The 22,292-nt window shown below is 44.6% G+C and overlaps 1 protein-coding gene across 1 annotated transcript in view; it reads right to left on the bottom strand.

Moving 5' to 3' along the window:
* LOC122942608 (aryl hydrocarbon receptor interacting protein) overlaps positions 1-22,292 on the bottom strand; it is a 39,257-nt gene that overhangs the window by 1,620 nt on the left and 15,345 nt on the right. Inside the window, exons 2-5 of the mRNA XM_044300285.1 lie at positions 16,744-16,923; positions 16,458-16,646; positions 15,380-15,556; positions 13,922-14,063 (exon numbers count right to left, since the gene is read on the bottom strand). Coding sequence (XP_044156220.1) covers positions 13,922-14,063; positions 15,380-15,556; positions 16,458-16,646; positions 16,744-16,923 — 688 coding nt within the window. The remainder of the gene's footprint in view (positions 1-13,921; positions 14,064-15,379; positions 15,557-16,457; positions 16,647-16,743; positions 16,924-22,292) is intronic.

The raw sequence follows: 22,292 nt of genomic DNA, 5'->3' as shown, positions 1-22,292 counted from the left end.
CTGCCCAATGCCTTGCGTTGGGACCTGCCTTCTACGGGTGCCCAGGAGACCCTGCCTCAGGCTGGGCCTTAGGCAACCTGTTTGTGTATTACACAGAGTAATACACTAACAGGCAATGCATTACAATACAGATGCATTGCAGAGGGGATCAGACCCCCAAAAGTAAAGTCCCAGAATGGGACAGAAATACCTTTAAAAAAAAAAAGGGGGGAGGGTTTAATAATAAAAAAGTTTCAAGTGAAAGAAAAAATGGCCCTTTCCCCGATAGATATATAAAACACACACATTAGGTATCGCTGCATCCGTAACGACTGGCTCTAAAAATATATTACATGATCCACCCCATCCGATAAACACCGTAATAAAATTTAAAAAAAAAAAAGCGATCAAAAAGGGGTATGCCTCCCAAAATGGTACCAAAAAGTCACCTCATCCCACGAAAAAATGAGATCCTACCTAAGACCATCACCCCCAAAAAATTTAAAAACACTATAGCTCTCAGAACATAGAGACACTAAAACATCATTTTTTCGGTCTCAAAAATGCAATCATTGTGTTAAAGTGAAATAAAGAAAAAAAAGTATACATATTAGTATCATGTCCGTAACAACCAGCTCTATAAAAATATAACGTGACTTAACCCCTCAGCTGAACACAGTAAAATAAAAACTGTGTCAAAAAAGCAATTTTTTTTTTGCGTCACCTTACATCCCAAAAATTGCAACACCAAGTGATCAAAATAGTACCGAACAGTCACCTCATCCCACAAAAAATGAGACCCTACTCCCCCCCAAAAAAAATAAAAATATGACTCAGACTCTTTTACCACATTGAGTTCTGTCCTAGGGGCTCAATACCAGAAAAGAACTGATCAGTTTTATCCTAATGCAATCTGAATGGAGAGCAATCCGTTCAGGATGTCTTCGGTTCAGTCTTTTTGACTTTTCAGATAAGAGATACCACAGCATGCTGAGCTTTTATCTCTGTCCAAAATTCTGGAACACATGTCTGATCCAGTATTTTTTCCCATTGAAATTTATTAACGCCAGATCCGGCTCAGTGTTCCGGCAAAACGGATCCGGCATTGCGGTTTGCGCATGCTCAAACTGCAAAAAATGTGGGGGAAAAATGCCGGATTCGTTTTTCCAGATGACACCGGAGAGACGGATCTGGCATTTCAATGCATTTGTCATACAGATCAGGATCCTGATCCGTCTGACAAATGCTATCAGTTTGCATACGTTCTGACAGATCCGGCAGGCAGTCCTGGTGACAGAACTGCCTGCCGGAATCCTTTGCCGCAAGTGTAAAAGTACCCTTAGATATCGCTGTCTAACAACCTGCTCTATAAAAGTATCACATGAGCTAACTCCTCAGTTGAACACTTAAAAAAAAAAAAATCATAAAAACAGTGCCAAAAAAGGTTGTTTTTTTTTTTTGTCACCTAACATCATTTAAAGTGCAACACCAAGCGATCAAAAAGGTGTATGCCCCCCAAAATAGAACCAAGCAGTCATCTCATCATGCAAAAAATGAGACCCTACCTTAGACAATCGGTCAAAAAATAAAAAAAAAGCTATAGCTCTCAGACTATGGAGACACAATTTTTTTGGGGTTTCAAAAATGCTATTATGTAAAACTTAAATAAGAAAAAGTATACATATTGTGTATTGCCACGTCTGTAAAGATGACTAACCTAATGAATGCTGTAAAAAGAAATAAAAACTGCCAAAACAACCAATTTTTTGGTCGCCTTGCCTCAAAGTGTAATAATGAATGATCAAAAAATGCTACCAATAAAAACGTCAACTCTTCCTGCAAAAAATGGGAAAACAGTTTTATGTAAAACTAACAAAGTAGACATATTTGATATCACTGCATCCGTAACAAACTGCTCTATAAAAATAGCGCATGATCTATCCTGTCAGATGAACGTTATATAAAGTACCAAAACCGCCATTTTTTTTTTGTTACCTTGCCTCATAAACTTAATATAGAGCGATTTAAAAAATCATATGTACCCCAAAATAGAACCAATAAAACTGTCACCTTATCCCCTAGTTTCCAAAATGGGGTCACTTTTGGGAGTTTCTACTGTAGGGGTGCATCAGGGGGGCTTTAAATGGGACATGGCATCTAAAAACCGGTCCAGCAAGATCTGCCTTCCAAAAACCATGCGTCAGTCCTTTCCTTCTGCGCCCTGCCGTGTTCCCTTACATCAGTTTACGCCCACATGTGGGGTGTTTCTGTAAACCTCAGAATCAGGGTAATAAATGTTGAGTTTTGTTTGGCTGTTAACCCTCGATGTGTTTAAAGAAATAAAAAAAAAGGAAAATCTGCAATAAAAGTGAAATTTAGACATTATCTTCATTTTCCTTTAATTCTCGTGGCACACCTAAAGAGTCAACAGTTTGTAAAATCTGTTATGAGTAACTTGAGGGGTGTAATTTCTACAATGTTAGCCCCATAAAAATTACTTCAGACCTTCTAACGGCCCAAAAAATTAAATAAAATTTCAAAATGATGCCAACATAAAGTAGACACATGGGGAATGTTAAGTAAGGCTACTTTCATACCTGCGTTAGGTGTGGATCCGTCTTATCTGCACAGACTGATCCGCACCTATAATTCAAACGCTTGTATCCGCTCAGAACGGATCCGTCTGCATTATTCATAAAAAAAAAAAAAAGTAAGTCAAAACGGATCAGTTTTGACTTACATTGAAAGTCAATAGGGGATGGATCTGTTTTCAATTGCACCATATTGTGTCAGTGAAAACTGATCCGCTTACATTGTAAGTCAGGACGGATCCATTTGGCTCCGCAATAAGAGCAGAATGGAGGCGCAAAGGAGCCAAACTGATGCATTCTGAACGGATCCTTATCCATTCAAAATGCATTGGGGCTGAACTGATCAGTTTTGAACAGTTTGTGAGAGCCTTGAAACGGATCTCACAAACTGAATTCAAAACGCCAGCGTGAAAGTAGCCTAAAATATTTTGAGGCATCACTTTGTTTTAAAAGCAAAGAAATATACATTTTTTAAATTGCAAATGTTTAAATTTTTTTGTAAACTTTGGATTTTTGCATAAATAAAAGGTGAAATATATTGACTCAAATTTATGACTGTCATGAAGTACAATCTCAGAATGGCTTGGATAAGTAAAAGCGTTCCAAAGTTATTACCACATAAAGTGATAAGTCAGATTTGCAAAAAATGACCTGGGCAGGAAGGTGAAAACTGGGCTGGAGTAGAAGGGGTTAAAAGGGGACCCATCAGGACGACCCCAGCCTGATACTTTTAGGTAAAAACTCCTATTACCTCAGAGCAATGATGGAGAATGTCTACATAGTATTGCTGTCCACAAACTGGCTGTGCACACTGCATCACGGGGTGGACCTGTTGACTTTAATGGGTCCGTGGACGGCATGTTGCGGTGAGCTATAGGATATGTTTTATCTTGTGGCACAGATGCGGAAGTACCACAAGAGATAGGACATGCCCTACACTTTGCGGCAACATGCAGACCACGGACCCTTTGAGGTCAATAGGTCCACACAGTTTGCACACTGCTGATATCTGAGGTTTGTGGATGGCAAACGCCTAAAATTTCCATTTTCAATTGGCCTTTATCAAATATAGAGCCATTTTACAAACGATTAAGGCTACTTTCACACTAGCGTTCTGCTGTCCGCTCGTGACCTCCGTTTGAAGGAGCTCACGAGCGGAGCAGAACGCTTCCGTCCAGCCCTGATGCAGTCTGAATGGATGCGGATCCGCTCAGACTGCATCAGTCTGGCGGCGTTCAGCTGTCCGCCTGGCCGTGCGGATCCGTCCAGACTTACAATGTAAGTCAATGGGAACGGATCCGCTTGAAGATGACACCATATGGCTCAATCTTCAAGCGGATCTGTCTCCATTGACTTTACATTGAAAGTCTGAACGGATCCGCTCAGGCTACTTTCGCACTTAGAAATTTTTCTAAGTTATTAATGCAGACTGATCCGTACTGAACGGAGCCTCCGTCTGCATTAATATGATTGGATCCGTTCTGAACGGATCCGATCAAGCGCAAGTGTGAAAGTAGCCTAACTTGTTTTATTTTGTTTTAAACTGTGGGACTGGTAATCTAATAACCTTTCTGTGAAACTACTAAGAAGAGGTAATAAACACTTATTTAAGCCACATTCTTATCAGTAAGATAAGAGCTGAGCTGTGAGTGTTTATAATGTCAAAGATAAGGAGCCCATCAGTTGAGCTGCCTGACTGAACAGAGTGTAAATTCAGATCCTGCTATTAGAGAAGCTCAGGCTTGCACATAAAATATTTATCTCAAAATAAGTACAATGAAATGAGAACAAAAAATTGCCCCCAAAGGCAATTAGACTTGTTTCTGGCACTTTTACAAACCATCACCAGCCCCACTTCTATGTAATCTGCTCCTTCAGTGAGCAGGCTGCCCAGTGATGACAGATTTAAGCAGTGCATTGTTACTGAATAGGAAAATTTCTTTTCTTATACTTGCCTGCAGTTTACAATTATGGGGGGGGGGGGGGGGGGGAACCGGTACTTTTTAACCCCATGGCAACATCCACTGTATGGTTATGGTGGAAGTAGGAGGTTTAAATATGGCCCACCATAAGAAAGTTATACAGCTGACAACTGCTGCAGTGTCCATGACTGGAGCCAACTCCAGTCACGGACATTTGGGCTAATTTACTACATACAAGCAATTTCCCATCTGAACATCAGCCAGACTGAACCCTGACCCGTTCATATTAACTGGTTCATGCATGTGAGCATTGTTTTTTACTGACTATCAATTTAGAAGAAGAAAATAAAATAAAAATCACACCAGGTTATATATTGTTCTTTTTCACACAGGACTGAAATACCATAAACTGCAGTCAAATGATCACATGTTCAAGTCCCAGGGGACTAATAATTAAAGTAAAAATAAAGTTCAAAAACATCTCCTAACCTTAAATTCTACATTTTTATTATACTTACGGTACATTAAATGTTTTGATGTTTGGGGAAAACATGTGGTTTATTGGGTGAGAGCAGGGATTGTGTAAGGGCTTAGCCACCGAGAGGTGGGGTCGCCCCTTTCGGGGCGGGTGCTCTGCCTGTAGGCAGGGAGAGCGAGAGGCACTCGTTAGGGATATACATGTTGTTCCCAACGGCAATAGGCTCAGGAGAGAGAATGAAGGCCTGCCGTACTACAAGAGTCTTATAAGGATATCTACTACCTAGACTACACATGCTATTCGGTATCAACCAATCGTGAGTAAGGGCTCTTTCACACTTGCGTTCTTTTGTTCCGGCATAGAGTTCCGTCGTCGGGGCTCTATGCCGGAAGAATCTTGATCAGGATTATCCCCATGCATTCTGAATGGAGAGAAATCCGTTCAGGATGTCTTCAGTTCAGGACTGGAACGTTTTTTGGCCGGAGAAAATACCGCAGCATGCTGTGCTTTTTGCTCCAGCCAAAAATCCTGAACACTTGCCGCAAGGCCGGATCCAGAATTGATGCCCATTGAAAGGCGTTGCCGGATCCGACGTTTAGCTTTTTCTGAATGGTTACCATGGCTGCCAGGACGCTAAAGTCCTGGCAGCCATGGTAAAGTGTAGTGGGGAGCAGTATACTTAACGTCCGTGCGGCTCCCGGGGCGCTCCAGAGTGACGTCAGGGTGCCCCACGCGCATGGATGACGTGATCGCATGGGGCGCTCTGACGTCATTCTGGAGCCGCACGGACGGTAAGTATACTGTTCCCCCGCTCCCCACTACTACTATGGCAACCAGGACTTTAATAGCATCCTGGCTGCCATAGTAACACTGAATGCATTTTGAAGACTGATCCGTCTTCAAATGCTTTCAATTCACTTGCGTTTCTCCAGATCCAGCGTGTAATTCCGGCAAATGGAGTACACGACGGATCCGGACAACGCAAGTGTGAAAGAGGCCTAAAGAAGGATACAACATGTCCCACCTCAACAGCTCTGCCCTTAATTTAGACCCTATACAAATGGTGTATCAGATATTCACTGTAATTTTATAAACTACCATATATTATTTTGAGGGGTTTTAATATAAAATTGAATAAAAGGTAGATTTTAAGGTTAGGAGATCTTCTTGAGTTTTTTTGTAGTTTAACACCTGTTGACTATCAGATATGTTTTAAAAATAACGTATTAAAAAATGTGTAAGAAAAGTTCAAATCAACCCCTTTCTCATAGTTTTTTTTTTTTACATATCTAAAAAAAAAATATTGGTACTGCTGCAAATTAACTATTTAAAAATAACGATCCTGTGCAGTGAATACGCAAAAAATATAGAGCATGTCCTATTTTCGTCCACAATTGTGGCCATGTGATTCTGAGTCATGCACACGGCCGTTGTTTTGGTCCGCATTTGAGCCGCACTTTTGGATGAATGCGGACCCATTCACTTTAATGGGGCAGCAGAAGATGCGGACAGCACTCAGTGTGCTGTCCGTATCAGTTGTTCTCTTCCGTGGTCCGCAAAAAAATATGACCTGTCCTAATCTTGTCCGCGTTTTGCGGACAAGAATAGACAGTTATATTAATGGCTGTCCATGCCGTTCCGCAAATTGCGGAACGCACACGGACACCATCTGTGTTTTGCAAACCGCAAACACACATCGGTCGTGTGCATGAGGCCCTAGGGGTAAAAGAATGAGGAGACCTGACTAAAGGTGGTATTTGAGTAATCCTCCACCTCACTATTAGCCAAGCCCCAGGTGTCACCCGTACAACCTAAAAATACAAATAAGCCAATAGCAACGTGACGTGTGTTAACAAAGCGTGAATATCCTGATGGTATGCATCTGAACACAATTAGGATACTCCAGGCGGGAAAACCAGCGGAGGAATTCCTTTGTCCAGATACATGGCTTCCCCTCTGTAGCCATCTAGCTTTTATACCATATATTGCAGCCTAAATATAACAAAGATTTCATTATGTTTAAAATAATCGTAAGATATCGCCAAAATAACTAAATTGGTCCAGTCCTTAACCACCTCCGGACCGCTGTACGCACCGATGCGTCCTGGAGGTGGTTGATTTGTTCCTCCTGGACGCATCGGCTCGTCTTCTCGCGAGATTACGTCACAGCCGGCCCGCGCATGCGCATCGCGGGCCGGCATTTCGCAGCACAGTATTTCGTCAGCAGCCTGCCGGCTGGCAGGCTGCTGATTTTTAAAAAATCCAATCAGCAGCCATATAACCCCACATATTAGTAAATATGATGGGGTTATATGGCTGCTGTGCTCCTCTGCTCCTTCTTTTGGTCGGTTGGTTCCAGCAGAGGAGCACACATCACTGTGAGTACCCACTACACCACACTTAGCCCCCAGATCACCCCTGTCAATCACTAGTGAAAGGAAAAAAGTGATCAGTGCAAACTGTCACTTTTTTTTTTCACTGGTATTGACCGTTAGGTTTCAGTATAGTTTAGGCCCCTTGGTTAGGTAGTTTAGGGATCGGTTAGCGCCCAGCCCACCGCACCGCAGTCCGTTATTCGCTGATTAGCGTATCGCTAATCAGCATTTGTACTTTTATAGTATCTGGAAGTGATCAAAACTGATCATGGTCAGATCTATAATAGTACTAGTGTCACTTTAGTTCTCCCTCCACGCAAAACGCAGTGTTTGCCCGATCAGGCCTGATCGGTCGCCCACACGTGCGTACACCCACGCCCGCCCCACCGCAGTGACAAAAAAAATTTTTTTTTTTTGATCGCTGCACATTCATTTTACACGCACTGCGGCGATAAAAAAATCAGTTTTGATATTTTTTATCAACCGCAGCGGCCTCCGGTACTTCGCTAGCCTCCCATTTGTAAGACAGGCTTGCTTTTTTTTTCTTGGGTAGTCTCAGGGAATACCCCTAAATTTAGTTGCCCACATGTCTAACAGGGGGTATTCTTCTGAAGAGGCCTACAGGCTTCTGACCCAGTCGGATGAGGAGTGGGAACCCTCATCTGATGAATCCAGCGGGTCAGAATATGAACCTGTAGAAAGCAGTGGCTCTCTGACCCAAAGTTCGGACGAGGAGGCTGAGGTCCCTGATAGCAGCAGGCGTACCCGGCCCCGTGTCGCTAGACCGCAGGTTGCGCAGGATCCGCTTCAAGAGCAGCAGAGTGGGGCTGGTGCTGTCTGATTACGTGGTGAGGCATACACCAGCAGCCCAGCCCTTCCTGGACCTAGTACCAGCACTGCCGTACAACCTGGTGAAGTAGCGAGCACCAGAAGGGCAGTTGAAGCTGGTACGGTGGCACGTGCAGTAGTGACCCCGTCGCAGCCACCGCAAAGACGTGCCCGTAGAGCCCCTAGAATCCCAGAGGTGCTGGCAAACCCTGATTGGCAGTCCCCAGCTTCAGCCGCACCTGTAGTTTTCCCTTTCACCGCCCAGTCTGGAGTTCGGGTTGAGACAGCTCAGATCGATTCGGCCCTGGGATTTTTTGAGCTGTTCTTGACTGCGGCGCTTTTAGACTTAGTTGTGGCAGAGACAAACCGGTATGCCACACAATTTATCACCGCTAACCCGGGAAGCTTTTATGCCCAGCCTTTCCGGTGGAAACCAGTCCAAGTTTCCGAACTTAAAACTTTTCTGGGCCTCCTCCTCAACATGGGCCTGACAAAAAAGCATGAATTGCGGTCATATTGGTCCACGAACCCAATTCATCACATGCCCATGTTCTCTGCTGCTATGTCCAGGACACGATTTGAGACCATCCTGCGTTTCCTGCACTTTAGCGACAACACCGCCTCCCGTCCCAGAAGCCACCCTGCTTTTGACCGGCTCCACAAAATTCGGCCCCTCATAGACCATTTCAACCTGAAATTTGCAGATTTGTATACCCCTGAGCAAAACATCTGCATAGACTAGTCCCTAATACATTTTACCGGGCGCCTTGGCTTCAAACAATACATCCCAAGCAAGCGCGCCCGGTATGGGGTCAAATTGTATAAGCTCTGTGAAAGGGCCACAGGCTATACCCACAAATTTCGGATCTATGAGGGAAAAGATCAGACCCTGGAGCCGGTCGGTTGCCCTGACTACCTGGGGAGCAGTGGGAACAGTTTGGGACTTGGTGTCACCCTTATTCGGCAAGGGGTACCATCTTTATGTGGACAATTTCTACACAAGTGTGGCCCTCTTTAGGCATTTGTTTCTAGAACGGATTGGCGCCTGTGGTACCGCGCGAACTAGTCGCGCGCGCGCTTCCCCCAACGGCTCGTTAGCACCCGTCTTGCAAGGGGGCAGAGGGCCGCACTGTGTAACGAAGAACTGCTCGTGGTGAAATGGAGAGACAAGCGTGACGTTTACATGCTCTCCTCCATTCACGCAGACACGACAATCCAAATTGAGCGAGCAACCCGTGTCATTGAAAAGCCCCTCTCAGTCCACGACTATAACCTCCACATGGGAGGGGTCGACTTCAATGACCAGATGTTGGCTCCGTATTTAGTTTCCCGACGCACCAGATGCTGGTATAAGAAGGTGTCTGTATATTTGATTCAATTGGCTCTGTACAATAGTTTTGTTCTCTACAGTAAGGCTGGGAGAACTGGATCCTTCCTCAAATTTCAGGAAGAGATCATCGCGAACCTCTGTGACAAAAAATAAAAAATTCTAGGAACTCGCAGTGCCCCTCACGGAATACCTTGGGGTGTCTTCTTTCCAAAATGGGGTCACTTGTGGCGTAGTTATACTGCCCTGGCAATTTAGGGGCCCAAATGTGTAAGAAGTACTTTGCAATCAAAATGTGTAAAAAATGACCGGCGAAACCCGAAAGGTGCACTTTGGAATATGTGCCCCTTTGCCCACCTAGGCTGCAATAAAGTGTCACACATGTGGTATCGCCGTACTCAGGAGAAGTTGGGGAATGTGTTTTGGGGTGTCATTTTACATATACCCATGCTGGGTGAGAAAAATATCTTGGTCAAATGCCAACTTTGTATAAAAAAATGGGAAAAGTTGTCTTTTGCCAAGATATTTCTCTCACCCAGCATGGGTATATGTAAAATGACACCCCAAAACACATTCCCCAACTTCTCCTGAGTACGGTGATACCAGATGTGTGACACTTTTTTGATGCCAAGGTGGGCAAAGGGGCACATATTCCAAAGTGCACCTTTCGGATTTTGCAGGCCATTTTTTACACATTTTGATTGCAAAGTACTTCTCACACATATGGGCCCCTAAATTGCCAGGGCAGTATAACTACCCCACAAGTGACCCCATTTTGGAAAGAAGACACCCCAAGGTATTCTGTGAGGGGCATGGTGAGTTCCTAGAATTTTTTATTTTTTGTCGCAAGTTAGTGGAATATGAGACTTTGTAAGAAAAATAAATAAATAAAAAATCATCATCATCATTTTCCGCTAACTTGTGACAAAAAATAAAAAGTTCTATGAACTCACTATGCCCATCAGCGAATACCTTAGGGTGTCTACTTTCCGAAATGGGGTCATTTGTGGGGGTTTTCTACTGTTTGGGCATTGTAGAACCTCAGGAAACATGACAGGTGCTCAGAAAATCAGAGCCGTTTCAAAAAGCGGAAATTCACATTTTTGTACCATAGTTTGTAAATGCTATAACTTTTACCCAAACCATTTTTTTTTTTGCCCAAACATTTTTTTTTATCAAAGACATGTAGAACTATAAATTTAGCGAAAAATTTATATATGGATGTCGTTTTTTTGCAAAATTTCACAGCTGAAAGTGAAAAATGTCATTTTTTTTGCAAAAAAATCGTTACATTTTGATTAATAACAAAAAAAGTAAAAATGTCAGCAGCAATAAAATACCACCAAATGAAAGCTCTATTAGTGAGAAGAAAAGGAGGTAAAATTCATTTGGGTGGTAAGTTGCATGACCGAGCGATAAACGGTGAAAGGAGTGTAGTGCCGAAGTGTAAAAAGTGGCCTGGTCATGAAGGGGGTTTCACCTAGCGGGGCTGAAGTGGTTAAAGGGGTTCTCCAGCCTTTTAATATTGATGACTTTTTCTCAGGATAGGTCATCAATATCAGATTGGTGGGGGTCCGACCACTGGCACCCCCACCCATTAGCTGTATGAAGGGAAGGCACGTGCAGTGTGCACATGCCGTCTCTCTTCCTGCTCGTTGCTGCTATGGCAAAGCAGCAGCGAGCAGGAAGAGGGAGATGGCACATACATACAGCTGATTGGTGGGGGTGTCGGATCCCCGCCGATCTGATATTGATGACCTATCCTGAGGATATGTCATCAATATTAAAATCCCCAAGAATCCATCACCTCTCCTAACATTGTCTGCTTTAGTAACTACTTGCCTTCCCCATGTAATATTTCTGGAGCCCTGTTAAGTCAATCCTTTTATTATTCCTCCTAGAAGTTATGAATTAATTGCCAGCAGTCTAAAATTAAGGTACAACTGGGTGTTACCAGTGAGGGTGTGTCCCTGCATAGTCTGACAATATCCAATCAGTGCTGCCAGAATTAGGCTACTTTCACACTTGCGTTCGGTGCGGATCCGTCTGGTAACTGAACAGACTAATCCGCACCTATAATGCAAACGCTAGCATCCGTTCAGAACGGATCCATCTGCATAACCTCTTTTTCAGATCTGAGTTTTCACATCGTGAAAACTCAGATCCGACAGTATATTCTAACACAGGCGTTCCCATGGTGATGGGGACGCTTCAAGTTAGAATATACTACGAACTGTGTACATGACTGCTGCCTGGCAGCACCCGATCTCTTACAGGGGGCTGTGATCAGCACAATTAACCCCTCAGGTGCCGCACCTGATTAACAGTCGGGCGCTCCCTCCCTCTCCCATCAGGGGGCTGCTGTGCCTTTGCAGCCCCTAGACAGGATGGGGTCACAGAGGGAGGGAGCCCCCCTCCTTACCCTTCTCCATCTGCTCAATTGTGGCCACAACTAAGCAGACGGGGAAGGTTCCCATGGCAACAGGACGCCTTCTCAGGCATCCTGCTGTCCATGGTGTTGAACAGATCTGTACTAAAGACATAGATCTGTTCAGACAAAGTGTAAGTAAAATAGAGTACAGTACACTATATAGTGTACTGTATTATACAGACATCAGACCCACTGGAACTTCAAGAATCAAGTGGGTCTGGGCCCAAAAAAAAAAAAGTGAAAAAAGATTTTAAAAAAACACAGAATAAAAATAAAATACACTACACATATTAGGTATCGCCGCTCCGTAACGACCTGATCTATAAAACGGTCATGTTACTTTCCCCGCGCGGTGAATGCCATAAAAAAAAAAAGGAGAAAATTTATATTTTGCCCAGCTTACTTCCCAAAAAGGGTAATAAAAGTGATCAAAAAAGTCGCATGTACGCCAAAAATAGTACCAAACAGTCATCTCATCCCGCAAAAATCATACCCTACCCAAGATAATCGCCCAAAAACTGAAAAAACTATGGCTCTTAGACTATGGAAACACTGAAACATGATTTTTTTTTTGTTTCACAAATGAAATCATTGTGTAAAACTTACATAAATAAAAGAATCTTATACATATTATGTATCGCCGCGTCCGTGACAACCTGCTCTATAAAAATACCACATGATCTAACCTGTCAGATGAATGTTGTAAATAACAAAACAAAAAAACTGCCAAAAAAGCTATTTCTGTTACCTTGCCTCACAAAAAGTGTAATATGGAGTAACTAAAAATCATATGTACCAACAAAACTTCCACCCTATCCCGTAGTTTCTAAACTGGGGTCACTTTTTTGGAGTTTCTATTCTAGGGGTGCATCAGGGGGGCTTCAAATGGGACAACAAAATCTGCCTTCCAAAAACCATACGGCGCACCTTTCCCTCTACGCCTGTACAGTAGTTTACGGCCACATATGGGGTGTTTATGCAAACTACAGAATCGGGGCAATAAATGTAGCATTTTGTTTGGCTGCTAACCCTTGCTTTGATACTAGAAAAAATGGAAAATTTGCCCAAAAATTTTAATTCTCAAATTTTATTTCCATTTGCCTATAACTCTCAGAATGGCCTGGATAAGTCAAAGCATTTTAAAGTTATCAGCACTTAAAGTGACACTGGTCAGATTTGCAAAAAATGTCCTTAAGGTGAAAATGAGCCCGGTCCTTAAGGGTTTACACATCTTGGGAGATTTCCTTTTTTCTGGGAGGTACCATGAGAGAATTAATTTACCTGTGTACCATAGTATATGATGCATCAGCGAAAAGCTAATCTGGGAAAATATAAAGGCAGGCCTCTAGCCAACAGCTTGATTTTCACTTCATGTAAAATGTTATATTTCCCTGTGCATTACGCAGCCAGGCTAGAAGAGGATAGACATAGCGGCATGTAGATTAGCCTTATTACACTGCCAGCAGCAGCCGCACCACGGGAAGACAGTGAGAGAAAAGATGAGACACTATCCTGCCCAATAACTAGTAGGGCGAGCAGCACCCATTAACCGTATTCCAGTACACTGCATGAGGACGTGCGATCATTCATCCCCATACAGTTTGCTTATTATTGGCAGCACATCCTTGTCTACAGTAGGACATGTGCTGCCGACAAACAAGCATTTTCCTTGTATCTCTGCTCAGAGATGACTCAGTATATGTCTCAAAATAAGTCGTCAATATCAGATCAGTGGGGGCCGAATCCCAACACTCCTGCCGATCAGCTGTAGAGAACGAGGCGCTCATGAGTGCTACGGCCTCTTCACACAGCTAATCAGCAGGAGGGCTGGGAGTCGGACCCCCACTGATCCTGAGGACAGGTCATCTAAAAGGGAAACCAGACTACTCCTTATTGCAGGCTGTTTTTTCTCTTAAAGTGCCAGTACTTGTATCACTAAATTAGAGACATTTAAAATTTGATTGCATTCAAGGAGGAGTGCAGTACATACCTGAATACTTGTTTAGTATTGAAGAGCAGTGCTCCAGCACTGGGTAGTAGTCACCCTCCAACAGTTTGCACTGACAGAAGTTCAGAAGCAATGGAGTGATCTTTGTGTCAAGAGCGATCCAATCGGGAGATCCAGGCTGCTCCTGAGACATCAACGCAGAATACACTCACTACGACAGTACTTTCACACATGCATGTTATAACACTATGCCCAAGTCATCTCTATATTCAGGGTCAAGGATCCCATCCTTTCAGATCAACGTCTTAAAGGAGTTGTCTACTCCTTTTTAGTGACTGATTGGCGCCCTGCAGATCAGCTCTACTCCACCATGTAGTGGACGGAGCTGGTTACAGTAACGCTGCTCTCATTCACTTCAATGGGAGCAACTCTGTCCACCACACTAATGGCTGGACCTACTGAACAGCTGACTGGGGGCTCAGCCGTCGGGAAAAGGAGTAGCCCACCTATTCTGGGGTTTGCATTTCTGACTGCATAGAGCCATATAAAGAAATAAAACCTCTAAACACACACAGTGCCTGCTGGGTTGTGACATCATGACCATGGCATGGCGCTGTGGACACTGTCTACTGCAAGTGACTAATGATAAATGGCTGTGTTTCCCTATAGGTCAAAATATTTTCTATAAGCCCACAGGGTGCAGTAATCCAGTCAATTTGCTGCGAGCTGTAAGTTTACAATCTCTGGATGTAAGCAAGAATGTTCATATTCACTGACAGCGAGTAGTAAATGGTGAGAGGGTGGGTCACGTAAAGGCCCCTTTACACTGCTCGAACATTGGGCAGATTATCACCGAGTGTTCATAGGAACACTTGTTAATGAAAATCTCCCAATGTAAGCGTCATTGGTTCAATTGTGAGACACTTAAAGGGATTGAGACTTTAATACTCTGGATAGGTCATCAGTATCTGATCGTTAGGGGTCCGACACCCGGGACCCCCACTGATCGGCTTTTGAGAAGGCTACGGCCATCTCGCAGCTTTGCCTAAGCCAGTGATGACACGTTCATGGGTCACGTGGCCTAGGCGCAGCTCAGCTCCATTCTAGTGAATGTGCTTGCTGAGCATGGAGAAGGCTGTGGCCCCCCATGATCAGATACTGATGGCCTATCCAGTCGACAGGTCATCAGCATTAAAGTTTCGGAAAATCCCTTTATAAAATTGTTTAGATGACATGCCGCTGCTGGCAAACAATGATTTTGTATGGAGACGAGCGATGGCATTAGCTATCGTTCCTCCTGATACCGTGGAGAAGATTGCTGCATGTAAATGTAGAGGTCTCCTTCACTGACGAGCAGGCGACTGTCAGGAAGGAACGCTTACTTCCAGACAATTGTAGCAGTGTAAAGGGGCGTTAAGAAAAAAAAAAATTACTTTTCATTTTACAATGACTGAGCCAAGGCAAAAAAATAATAATATCTCAGGCTCCACTGTAACGTACCTTCATCTGTAAGGACTTGAGGCAAGCGATAGCCTCATAGTATTTGGCAGCTGCTTCTGGGATCTTTCCGTCCTTATACAACTGATTGCCTTCCTGGTGGAGCACAGGCACAGCATCCAGTTTCTCGTCATCTGTCATTGCCCAGGCGTCTTGCCTGTATGAACCAGGCTCCTCTATCTAGAACAGAAGATCATAATGCTACATAATAATGGCTGTATATTTGAGGCCTCATCTATTGCAGATGTGGAACCATTCATTTCAATGGGGGCGCAAAAGATGCGGACAGCACACCATGTACTGTCCACATCCCTACTTCTGTTCCCTGGCCCCGAAAAAAGATAAAGCATGTCCTATTCTTGTCTGCAATTGTGGACAAGAATAGGCATTTCTATCATACGGCTGTCCATTACTTAAAATGCACATGAACCGTGTTCCACAATATACATGTGGTCATCGGAATGAGCCCTAAGGGGCAGCGATATCAGTGGCTGCAGTGCTCGCCTAAATGCTGCAGTCTTTTCCAATAGTGGATTGGCAGAGGTGCTGAGGAGTCCTTTAACCTTTAAAAGGGACTGTCCCATGAAGACAACTGATCCCTAAGTGCTGATCAGCTGTTGTCCGACCGCTGGGTCCCACGTTTAAATGGAGTGGTGGTGTCAAGTATGCGCGCTGCATTCAGCATGATAGGTCTGCTGGAGATAGTGGAGATCAAGCATATGGCTATCTCCAGCAGTTCCATCGAGTTGAATGGAGTGGCAAGCACACATAAGTGACCACTGTTCCATTCAAACTGGGAGCATGGGCCCCTGTCCTTGTGAGTGGGGACCCTAGCAGTCAGAACCCTGACAAGCATAAACTTATCCTGCGCCCAGGGGATAAGTTGTCTTCATGGGACGGCCCCCTTATTACTTTTGGAATTTCAGAGGCTCAGATATTGATATCCTAGGGTTACTGGTTACTGCCTGAAGGGGTAGATGTGGGGTGCCCCAACACGTGAGCTAGTTCCTACCAAATCAATATCTGATGTACAGCTAGGAGTGGGGTTAATTTATCAGCATGCTTTCTACAAGGGCATTACCTTTAAAACAGTGATGACAAAGATCAGAGGTTGAGGGTCTTTCTGTAGAACATCAAGGTCTGGATAACCAAGGGAATGGTCATGAAGCTGGGCAATCCCTCCACAGCAGTGCCTTTGGCCTTCACGAGGGTCTTCTCCTGCTGCAATCCGGCGCAAACTCCGTGAAACTTGAGGGTACTCAATGACATGCTGGAAAAGTATTTGGGAGTAATCAGCCTTCAATGTATACCAGACGATACATTACAGGAGGACCCCACCAGCCCCTACAGAAGGATAGATGACATACCGGAGTGTCACACAGGAACTCGGCCACCTCGCCTTCTCTCATGCTGCAGAGGATGGTCTCCCATACCGGCAGTTTGAACTTCTTGCCGATGATCAGTTCCATGGGCTTGTCTCTGGTAGAGCTGTCATCCAGCACTGTGCGCTTCTCATCACACAGTAATGTACGATAGTGGAAGGTGGCCTGGAGAAGACACCAGAAATAGACCACTTATTACACTGCTGTCCGTGTGGGCTGAGGTCTGCCCTGAAACAACGTGGCACTCAGAGTCCGGACAACCTCTTTAACCACTTCAACCCCGCTAGCTAAAACCCCCTTAATGACCAGGCCACTTTTTACACTTCTGCACTACACTACTTTCACTGTTTATCGCTCGGTCATGCAACTTACCACCCAAATGAATTTTACCTCCTTTTCTTCTCACTAATAGAGCTTTCATTTGGTGGTATTTTATTGCTGCTGACATTTTTACTTTTTTTGTTATTAATCAAAATGTAACGATTTTTTTGCAAAAAAATGACATTTTTCACTTTCAGCTGTAAAATTTTGCAAAAAAAACGACATCCATATATACATTTTTCGCCAAATTTATTGTTCTACATGTCTTTGATAAAAAAAAAAAATGGTTTGGGCAAAAAAAAAAAAATGGTTTGGGTAAAAGTTATAGCGTTTACACACTATGGTACAAAAATGTGAATTTCCACTTTTTGAAGCAGCTCTGACTTTCTGAGCACCTGTCATGTTTCCTGAGGTTCTACAATGCCCAAACAGTAGAAAAACCCCACAAATGACCCCATTTCGGAAAGTAGACACCCTAAGGTATTCGCTGATGGGCATAGTGAGTTCATAGAACTTTTTATTTTTTGTCACAAGTTAGCGGAAAATGATGATTTTTTTTTTTTTTAGATTTTTTTTTTCCTTATAAAGTCTCATATTCCACCAACTTGCGACAAAAAAATTAAAAATTCTAGGAACTCGCCATGCCCCTCACGGAATACCTTGGGGTGTCTTCTTTCCAAAATGGGGTCACTTGTGGCGTAGTTATACTGCCCTGGCAATATAGGGGCCCATATGTGTGAGAAGTAGTTTGCAATCAAAATCTGTAAAAAATGACCGGTGAAATCCGAAAGGTGCACTTTGGAATGTGGGTCCCTTTGCCCACCTTGGCTGCAAAAAAGTGTCACACATCTGGTATCGCCGTACTCAGGAGAAGTTGGGGAATGTGTTTTGGGGTGTCATTTTACATATACCCATGCTGGGTGAGAGAAATATCTTGGCAAAAGACAACTTTTCCCATTTTTTTTATACAAAGTTGGCATTTGACCAAGATATTTCTGCAAAAGTGCCCAAATTCCTTTTAGGAGGGCATTTTTAGACATTTGGATCCCAGACTTCTTCTCACACTTTAGGGCCCCTAAAAAGCCAGGGCAGTATAAATACCCCACATGTGACCCCACTTTGGAAAGAAGACACCCCAAGGTATTCAATGAGGGGCATGGCGAGTTCATAGAAATGTATTTTTTTGGCATAAGTTAGCGGAAATTGTTTTTTTTTTGGTTTTTTTCTCACAAAGTCTCACTTTCTGCTAACTTAGGACAAAAATTAAAATCTTTCATGGACTCAATATGCCCCTCAGCGAATACCTTGGGGTGTCTTCTTTCCAAAATGGGGTCAGTTGTGGGGTGTTTGTACTGCCCTGGCATTTGAGGGTCTCCACAATCATTACATGTATGGCCAGCATTAGGAGTTTCTGCTATTCTCCTTATATTGAGCATACAGGTAATGAGATTTTTTTTTCCGTTCAGCCTCTGGGCCGAAAGAAAAAAATGAATGGCACAGATTTCTTCATTCGCATCGATCAATGTGGATGAAAAAATCTCTGCCAAAAAGAGGGGAAAGGCGCCTGCCAGGACATAGGAGCTCCGCCCAACATCCATACCCACTTAGCTCGTATGCCCTGGCAAACCAGATTTCTCCATTCACATCAATCGATGTGGATGAATAAATCATTGCCGGGATTTTTTAATTTATTTATTTTTTACATACAAAGTGTTTGCCAAAGCATAGGAACGCCGCCTCCTCCTCAGCTCGTATGCCTTGGCAAACGTATCTGTTACTGCAGAGGAGAAATCTCGTCTTGCAGCGCCGCATACACCGACTTGCGTGTAATCTGACAGCAGCGCAATGCTTCTGTCAGAATGCACATCAGTGCTGCAGCTAGTCGATCGGTTGGTCCACCTGGAAGGTAAAAAAAGAAGAAAAAAAAAAAAAAAGAAAAAACCAGACCGCAACGCAATAATTTTATTAACTTTGAAACAGAATATATAAACTTTAACTTTTTGAACTAAACATTAACCTTTTTGCTTACTGGTGTTTTTTTTTTGTTTTTTTACCTTTATAGAACAAACCTCTCCTTCCCCATGGGTCAATGTGCAAAGCGCAAATCGCCCAAAGATGTGGCGAATTGCGTTATGCACTTTGTCCCAGGTGAAAGGAGAGGTTTGCAGCAGCTGTATGTGAATGGGCCCTAATAGCCCTGTGTGCCTGTCCTGGTGAGATGATCCCTATGCTAGGTGTACCTGTGTGTGGTACTTCCGGAAACACTCTCCAAAGCATAGGGCAGGGTGGTCAGGACAGTAATAGCGGGTGTCACGCCTTATTCCACTCCTGCTACAGACACGACATTTTTTTCGGGGTGGCGGTCGGTTTGAGGTACCAGGAACGACACTGGGGAAATGTCGCTCGTGTAGACGGCTAACTACACTGGTGGATGGGGCCACGGAACCTCCTGGGTACAGGAGGTTCACGATGATCTCTTCCTGAAATTTGAGGAAGGATCCAGTTCTCCCAGCCTTACTGTAGAGAACAAAACTATTATACAGAGCCAATTGAATTAAATATACAGACACCTTCTTATACCAGCGTCTGGTTCTGCGGGACACTAAATACGGAGCCAACATCTGGTCATTGAAGTCCACCCCTCCCATGTGAAGGTTATAGTCGTGGACTGAGAGGGGCTTTTCAATGACACGGGTTGCTCGCTCAATTTGGATTGTCGTGTCTGCGTGAATGGAGGAGAGCATGTAAACGTCACGCTTGTCTCTCCATTTCACCGCGAGCAGTTCTTCGTTACACAGTGCGGCCCTCTGCCCCCTTGCAAGACGGGTGGTAACGAGCCGTTGGGGGAAGCCCGCGCGACTAGTTCGCGCGGTGCCACAGGCGCCAATCGTTCTAGAAACAAATGCCTAAAGAGGGCCACACTTGTGTAAAAATTGTCCACATAAAGATGGTACCCCTTGCCGAATAAGGGTGACACCAAGTCCCAGACTGTCTTCCCACTGCTCCCCAGGTAGTCAGGGCAACCGACCGGCTCCAGGGTCTGATCTTTTCCCTCATAGATCCGAAATTTGTGGGTATAGCCTGTGGCCCTTTCACAGAGCTTATACAATTTGACCCCATACCGGGCGCGCTTGCTTGGGATGTATTGTTTGAAGCCAAGGCGCCCGGTAAAATGTATCAGGGACTCGTCTACGCAGATGTTTTGCTCAGGGGTATACAAATCTGCAAATTTCAGGTTGAAATGGTCTATGAGGGGCCGAATTTTGTGGAGCCGGTCAAAAGCAGGGTGGCCTCTGGGACGGGAGGTGCTGTTATCACTAAAGTGCAGGAAACGCAGGATGGTCTCAAATCGTGTCCTGGACATAGCAGCAGAGAACATGGGCATGTGATGAATTGGGTTCGTGGACCAATATGACCGCAATTCATGCTTTTTAGTTAGACCCATGTTGAGGAGAAGGCCCAGAAAAGTTTTAATTTCGGAAACTTGGACTGGTTTCCACCGGAAAGACTGGGCATAAGAGCTTCCCGGGTTGGCGGATATAAATTGTGTGGCATACCGATTTGTTTCGGCCACGACTAAGTCCAAGAGCTCCGCAGTCAAGAACAGCTCAAAAAATCCCAGGGCCGAACCGATCTGAGCTGTCTCAACCCGAACTCCAGACTGGGCAGTGAAAGGGAAAACTACAGGTGCGGCTGAAGTTGGGGACTGCCAATCAGGGTTTGCCAGCACCTCAGGGATTCTAGGGGCTCTACGGGCACGTCTTTGCGGTGGCTGCGACGGGGTCACTACTGCTCGTGCCACCGTACCAGCTTCAACTGCCCTTCTGGTGCTCGCCACTTCACCAGGTTGTACGGCAGTGCTGGTACTAGGTCCAGGAAGGGCTGCGTTGCTGGTGTATGCCTCACCACGTAATCCGACAGCACCAGCCCCACTCTGCTGCTCTTGAAGCGGATCCTGCGCAACCTGCGGTCTAGCGACACGGGGCCGGGTACGCCTGGTGCTATCAGGGACCTCAGCCTCCTCGTCCGAACTTTGGGTCAGAGAGCCACTGCTTTCTACAGGTTCGTATTCTGACCCGCTAGATTCATCAGATGAGGGTTCCCATTCCTCATCTGACTGGGTCAGAAGCCTGTAGGCCTCTTCAGAAGAATACCCCCTGTTTGACATTTGGGCAACTAAATTTAGGGGTATTCCCCGAGACTACCCAAGAAAAAAAGCAAGCCTGTCTTACAAAGGGGAGGCTAGCGAAGTACCGGAGGCCGCTGCGGTTGATAAAAAATATCAAAACTGTTTTTTTTTATCGCCGCAGTGCGTGTAAAGTGAATGTGCAGTGATCAAAAAAATAAAAAATTTTTGTCACTGCGGTGGGGCGGGCGTGGGTGAACGCACGTGTGGGCGACCGATCAGGCCTGATCGGGCAAACACTGCGTTTTGGGTGGAGGGCGAACTAAAGTGACACTAATACTATTATAGATCTGACCGTGATCAGTTTTGATCACTTCCAGATACTATAAAAGTACAAATGCTGATTAGCGATACGCTAATCAGCGAATAAGGGACTGCGGTGCGGTGGGCTGGGCGCTAACTGATTGCTAAACTACCTAACCAAGGGACCTAAACTATCCTAAAACCTAACGGTCAATACCAGTGAAAAAAAAAAAAGTGACAGTTTGCACTGATCACTTTTTTCCTTTTCACTAGTGATTGACAGGGGCAAGAAGGGGTGATCAAGGGGTTAATTGGGATGCTGGGAGGTGATCTGGGGGCTAAGTGTGGTGTTGGTGGGTACTCAGTGATGTGTGCTCCTCTGCTGGAACCAACCGACCAAAAGAAGGAGCACAGGAGCACAGCAGCCATATAACCACATCATATTTACTAATATGATGGGTTATCTGGCTGCTGATTTGTTTTTTTGAAAATCAGCAACCTGCCAGCCGCGATCATTGGCTGGCAGGTTGCTGACGAAATTGTCTTTTGAATTTTGCCGGCCCGCGATGCGCATGCGCGGGTCGGCTTTCCCCGAAATCTTGCGTCTCGCGAGAGGACGCACCGGCGCGTCCACCCAGAAGAACAGGACCGCCGCAAAGACGCAATCCTGCGTACGGCGGTCCTGAGCAGGTTAATAGGGTTCTTTCCAGATTTAAACGTATCACCTTTCCACAGGAGGGGGGATAAGTCTCTGACTGCTGATACAACTCCATTTGTCGCATTT

The sequence above is a fragment of the Bufo gargarizans genome, chromosome 6, assembly GCF_014858855.1.
Source record: "Bufo gargarizans isolate SCDJY-AF-19 chromosome 6, ASM1485885v1, whole genome shotgun sequence".
NCBI classification, from domain to species: Eukaryota; Metazoa; Chordata; class Amphibia; order Anura; family Bufonidae; genus Bufo; species Bufo gargarizans.
This window is presented reverse-complemented; position numbering and strand designations above follow the sequence as displayed.